The sequence below is a fragment of the Clavelina lepadiformis genome, chromosome 9, assembly GCF_947623445.1.
Source record: "Clavelina lepadiformis chromosome 9, kaClaLepa1.1, whole genome shotgun sequence".
Taxonomy (NCBI): Eukaryota; Metazoa; Chordata; class Ascidiacea; order Aplousobranchia; family Clavelinidae; genus Clavelina; species Clavelina lepadiformis.
In genome coordinates this window covers 1,664,712-1,670,711 of record NC_135248.1, presented here as the reverse complement: position 1 = coordinate 1,670,711, position 6,000 = coordinate 1,664,712, and the positions used below count along the sequence as shown (strand labels likewise).

General features: G+C 35.6%; 1 protein-coding gene across 1 annotated transcript; it reads right to left on the bottom strand.

Annotated features, from left to right (window-relative positions):
- Window positions 1-2,881: 2,881 nt before the first annotated feature.
- Window positions 2,882-5,678, bottom strand: LOC143470677 (synaptic vesicular amine transporter-like). Its single transcript, XM_076968943.1, has 8 exons — window positions 5,624-5,678; window positions 5,090-5,443; window positions 4,507-4,683; window positions 4,196-4,323; window positions 3,947-4,103; window positions 3,308-3,455; window positions 3,009-3,169; window positions 2,882-2,934 (listed from the first exon to the last, which is right to left on the bottom strand). The coding sequence occupies exons 1-8, from the start codon at window positions 5,676-5,678 to the stop codon at window positions 2,882-2,884; spliced, it is 1,233 nt and encodes a 410-aa protein (XP_076825058.1).
- Window positions 5,679-6,000: the final 322 nt, after the last annotated feature.

Below are 6,000 nucleotides of genomic sequence, written 5' to 3'. Positions count from 1 at the left end.
TTGACAAAGAAGCCATCAACGAAAATTCAACGTATCAGTTTCATCATAAAACTTCGTTTCTTGTACAGGGTATGGATGAGCCGGGTATTCCAAAACAAAAGTTGATGAAAAGAATGGCTTCAAAGCGTGGCTGCTTACAACCGTGATCCGACATAACTGAACTCAGCTTCACGACAAAACTGTAGAACACGGAATTGAATTACGTCATCATTACTGCCGTTTTCCCAGCACCCTTAAAGGTGCTTTGTCCAAAATGTTCAGATAAATAAAAGTAACGAGAATTTGTGATGCGGATGAGACATGTCGTGAATAGATTTTTGCTAAACCTTTTCGTGTATATGCTAATGTTGTGTCTATGTTACATAGCCTTTTGTGTATATGATGTACCAGTCATCGTGTAAATCGTAACTTTGACATCATGGTTCAACTTTTACAGTTTCACCTGTTACCCATTGTAAACTACAGCCGTTATAAACAGAAGTTTTAACATGTTCAGAAGAAATTTCAAAATAAATATTTAATGTTTTCAATATTTTTGAATAATCTTTAGGCTTCTTTATTACTTGGTTACTGCGTAAAATAGAAGCTTCTACGGACGTGTGCATCGCTGTATAGGTGACACATATTTATAAATCATTTGACCAATGCTGTCAATGCTGTTTACGTCAAGCAGTAAAATCTCAGGCTATAAAATACATACAAGAAATATTATCATATTAATTTACAAAATGGGAGAATAAAATTCTAAACACGTTTTTGTCCAACTGAAATAGCTTACACCATCTGTAGCGTCCCTCTTGTCTCCTTAATTATAATTGGTACCACAAATGAAAAGATAATTCCCCAAAAAAAGTTGATAACTCCAAAACTGCTTAAAACATTTGAGGTGTAGGCTGACCCCATTTTTTTGGTTGTAACTTGCCAGTGGCAGGCTAGGACCACCTACACTAAACATTTAATGAACTCCAATAAAATAACCAATAAATTGAATGAGCGTGGTGAATGTATAATTGGTTTACTGATCTTAGTATGAGGTAGACTCTACTTAGTAGAGTCTCGTAAATTGGAACCAATCCATTACCAGGATGTTTGTTCAATTTTAAGTTGATGTGTGTGGTACAGTATATTGAAACGAAATACAACACAGTGAATTAAATTTAAGAAAAAACTCTCAGGTTTGAAAATTAGCACTTACCCATGGTTGACAGAAGGGCGAAGTTGATGAACAAAATACAGAGCATGTTAAGCAAAGCTGGCATTTTTGTTATTTTCTCCAAGCCAAATCATGTTGATTTTTTTTACCAAGAGTCGCTTATGATTAGAGTTTCGCAATCCTAGCTTAAATCCCTGTATTAATAACCGCATGGAATTCATACTATAATGAATATTATTGATAATTAATTTATTTTTGTAATAATTTAACTAATAATTTTTCTAATACGTATACGTTACGATTCATATGTAGGCTCACATGACTACGTAGAACGTACTCATGCATATTACAGACGATTTTTCCAGTCGTACTGCATTAGTTAAATTAAAACTGAAATTGTATGAAAACACTAAAAGTGGAAATGCAAAATTTGTGTGTATCGTCAAAACGTTTTCAAGTAAGCTCATTGATGAATCCTGCAAGTATTTGAGCAGCGCGTCCTTTGAACATTAATGAATGGACAGTATATAATTTCAAACTGCAAACCGAAAAGTAATGTTATACTTTTGCAACCACTTTTTGCTGTTGGAGTTGCTGTTTTAACTTTTATCACGCAATCATTGGAATAACATTTTATGTTACTTTCCTCCACAGACAACAACAACAAACACAGAACTATACAATATTTACACCTTCTTAATATACCGACGGAGCCTTTGATTTGAAGAACCGTTTCGAAAACTACCATAAAATTATTTGGTTCATTGCTTTTGACAGGACTCAGATGCACTTTGCATGGTTTCCAAGTGTTTGTGAAACATTGACAGCAACTACAGTTGAAAACATTTTATCGACAAGCAAACCATTTGAAAAGTAGACCCAAGCATTTAAAATATTTTGCTTAATATTTTGACAACAGCCGATTATCTATTACTAAGCGATGTAATTACGTGGGCACGTGGGCCTACCGAAGCAATGGCCCCTCACCACGTGTGTCACAAGTCTAGGCCTACTATTCGGATCTGAGCAAGGTCATATCGAGGCTGTCAGTTGTGCGCGTTACTTTCTAGCCTTGCATAAGTCAGAGTAAGATGAAGCCAATGACACAGGAGATTCATGGGAACACTTTCACACTAGTCATTTGCAAAGTTTGAATATTGTCAATGCTATCTTTTGCTTAACTTTACAAAAATTCGAATATCATGTACAAGGGAAGTTCTTAAATAAAGCATGCAATTGCACAAGGACTAAAGTAAGAAGTTATTGTTTGAAATGTCATGTTTTCGGCTTCCTTCGAGCTTCCACGACAAAAATCATTATTTAAACGTTGTTGTTGGAACTTTTGGAGCCGCTGAATGATACAGATTAATATCACAGAGCAAGCAACATAACTTAAGCAGAGTAACAACACTATACAGTATGTATTTTTTATCATATACTGAGACAGTATGAAGAAACATTCGGTTTTACAAGAAAACCTTCGACCAACTTCTTATTTCTGTTGTAAAATATTTCGTTATTTCAAGCTTATCGCGTTGCTGACGCTTAGCGGCACGTGTATACAAACCCTGTATATACCGTACAAAGACTGTAACAGTGTGTAGGCTGTACTTTATCAAAGTGCATAAGACCCTTTCTTCGCATTTACTTTTCATACTGCCGATTGCGGTTTCTTCAAATTCCAGAACACAAGGTTACACGTGGCGTGCATCATGCACATAAAACCCATCATCCACATGACATAGTTGAAGTGGCCACGATTGCGCAATAACTCAAGAGACCTAAAAATAAACATAAGTTTTAAAATGATGCCTAGCCAATCGTATAGCTTAACGTCACATTTACTAAATATTACCTGCAGCGAAACTAATGCTGAAGCCGAAATCCGCAAGTGCAAAGACGGTCCCGTAATGGGAATTATGATTAGCTTCAAGCAACGAAGGCAAGTCGGGATAAATACTACCGGTAATAAAGTTAATCCCATAACCAATTGTGGGGACAGTTATGAACAAAAAGCTGACAAAAGGAAATAAGTTGGAATTAATTAATTATTTGTTGTTTCTTGTAAATTACTGACGATAAAAATATTCAAAAGTTTCTAGGCAAAATCTATAAATTTTTCAAACAATTTTATCTCAATAAAAACTTTTGAACCTTGGCGAAAGTGTCAACATAATTAATCCGATAAAGAGAATCACCATTCCTATCACTGTATCTATCCAAGGCCAGTTATTGAAAGGAAGTTTGTGGATCAGAATGGCCGACAACTCGAATCCAACAATCCCGTATAAAAAAACATCACCTAGGTACAGTTACATATTAAAATACGCTGATTATTTACCAGATTTAAGTTGGATCTCTCATTAGCTTGACATTTAGGTGCTCCAGTTTGAACGCTAAGTTTATGATAAAGTGTCTTGCTAAGTTACTTAGTTAATCGCAGCAAACCTGTTATAAGTATATATACACACACACATTCACATATATATATGTATAATATGTATTAGCATTTCATTTTGCAGAGGCTTATTGAAACGATTTTACTTTGAACAACAACAGAACTGAAGTTCACTTAACTGTAGTTTAGAACATATTACGTAATCATTCAAATTTTATACATGTGGAGTCCCATATTAACAAAAGGAGCACACCATTTTAAGCAAAGCAGAATTGACTTAATGCAAAAGTTTGTTAGCTACCAGAAAACAGACCTATTGTTTACACAAAACATGCGAGTAACTGTTATAAACTGCTGAAAAGTTTAAGCATCAAAATGCTAATAAGACTACATACCCAGTTCCAATTTGGAGGGTTGAAAACGAAACAGCAACCGGTCTGGAAATCCACCAATTAACACCCCTAACACGAATCCAGTTATCATCAAACCTTGTACAGCGAGCAGAATGCAGCTGACATTGGGTAACTTCATAAGGGTCATTGGCTTCTTGTTCTAATGCAGATGACCAGTTTTTGTACCAATCTTACAAAATCAACACAATTGAAAAAACGGAGAAATTTATCAGCAATCAAAATACTGCTCACTCTTTCAATCTTTAGACCGATGCAGAAAATTTGACAGAAACCAATCACAGTTATCACAACGACAAATACAAAAAACGGTATGATTTTATCTTGAAAGCTGTCCATCCCTTTCGCGAATACCGGTCCAGCTTCAAGAGAAATAGGCATGACATTTACATTCGTCGTCGGTCAGACAGTCGATATGCTTATGCAGTTTACAAATTGATATGTAAAATTGTAACGTCCTTATCCTCGTATACTGCACAACTTGTTTGTATTTTCCATTGAAAGATAACGTTACACAGAGAAGCTATCCATTCAACCACATCTACCTGTCATGCCTATTGCCATCGATGACAAGGCCATCCTGAACGTTTTTGCTCTTTCCTCTTTGTCATTAAAGATCCTGGCCAACATGGTCATCCCGCCCACCGTAACACATGAAGATCCTATGCCATGTAGAGCGGCCGATACAAGTAGAACAGTGTACGACTGGCCGAATCCATAACCTGAAAATGAACATTTTCATAGATTAATCGAAACAAGGTAAAGTTGCATCTGTAGCTTGTCCTTATGATGTCTTTCTCGTTGCGACCCAACAAGAGTGACTAAGTATGACAAAAAGGTAGGTTATAATACCAAAATAATGTTAAGCCGTTAAGTTTTCAAAATGTTGTTTTATCTAAACTTTAGCTATGAAGAAATAATAATTATCAACACCTTCTTAAAGATTATTTTAACTTTCCAGCTGTCTATAACAAACTTTCCATCACACAGATGAGTTCAAACAGCAGAGTGGACAATAGTTTGTACAAATCGACAAAACATAAGAAAAGACAGACATTGTGTTTCAAAATGCAGCTGTTAATCTAAGAGAATGAGCAGAAAATTGTACAACAAAGAAGCACAACAAACCTATTGCAGTTAAAAGAAGGGCCACAGTTCCTACAAACATAGGAACACCGTATCCGAACCTGTCAATCAATGAACCAGATAATAGGTTAACCACCGACTGAACCGCTGGTTTAACAGCGAAAATTGCAGCAGGGTGGACATTCTGTGTTGCTAGAATAGCATGTTCATCATCTCTGAAATTTTGTGGCGTAACGCCTTGTATTGCTGCTGTCAGGTTTGTTGCTGTCAGGTTTGTAGCTGTCAGGTTTGTAGCTGTCGTGTCTGACGTAGCGTTTGCCGACAAACTAATGTCGTTGCGTGGGTCTGTATTCGAGATGAAGTGAGTATTGCTGAAGTCGGCTTGAAAAAATTGAACTGTAAAACAGGGAACCAAAATTGCAAACTAAAGAATTAATAGATTATTAAGGTAAAAATTGCAACTGCATTTAGTAATACTGTGTCGAGATGGAAAGGTTTCAAAAATGCTTTTGACTTTTTAGAAAAGGGCAAAGAAGTTTAGGAATTAAAACATTAGGTTTGAAAGTCGACCCCTACATGTCATCGATAAAAGGCCGTAGTCGATTATCATCAGCAGATACACGATAACCATAGCTTGAAATATTTTCTTACTTCCTGCTCGTTCTTAGAAACTCATTTTGATCTTTTGCTTAGTTGGAACAAATTTTTGCTTCGCCTCCTTATCTTAAGTTGAAGCTTCTGTAGCAAAATAATTGTAACTGACTTAGTTTAATAGTAGCTGAAAACGAAGTATTAAATTACTGTTCGCAAAGAATGAAAACTATATTTTTGAACGTTTGCGTTAGAATTTGACATTTACTTTCTTTACTTTTTAAAAATATTTTGGAGCAAGAGTTTTGGAATTTATTTGTGTCAAAACAATCGCTTTCCTGTTATTGTCTTCTTCAGCACTT

Excerpts from the sequence above, each read along its gene's own strand:
- LOC143470677 (XM_076968943.1), bottom strand. The coding sequence starts at position 5,678 with ATGGTTATCGTGTATCTGCTGATGATAATCGACTACGGCCTTTTATCG. Across the intron at positions 4,684-5,089 it reads CCTTCTTTTAACTGCAATAG|GTTATGGATTCGGCCAGTCG; the intron begins GTTTGTTGTGCT and ends GTTCATTTTCAG. Across the intron at positions 3,456-3,946 it reads ACCCTCCAAATTGGAACTGG|GTGATGTTTTTTTATACGGG; the intron begins GTATGTAGTCTT and ends AACTGTACCTAG.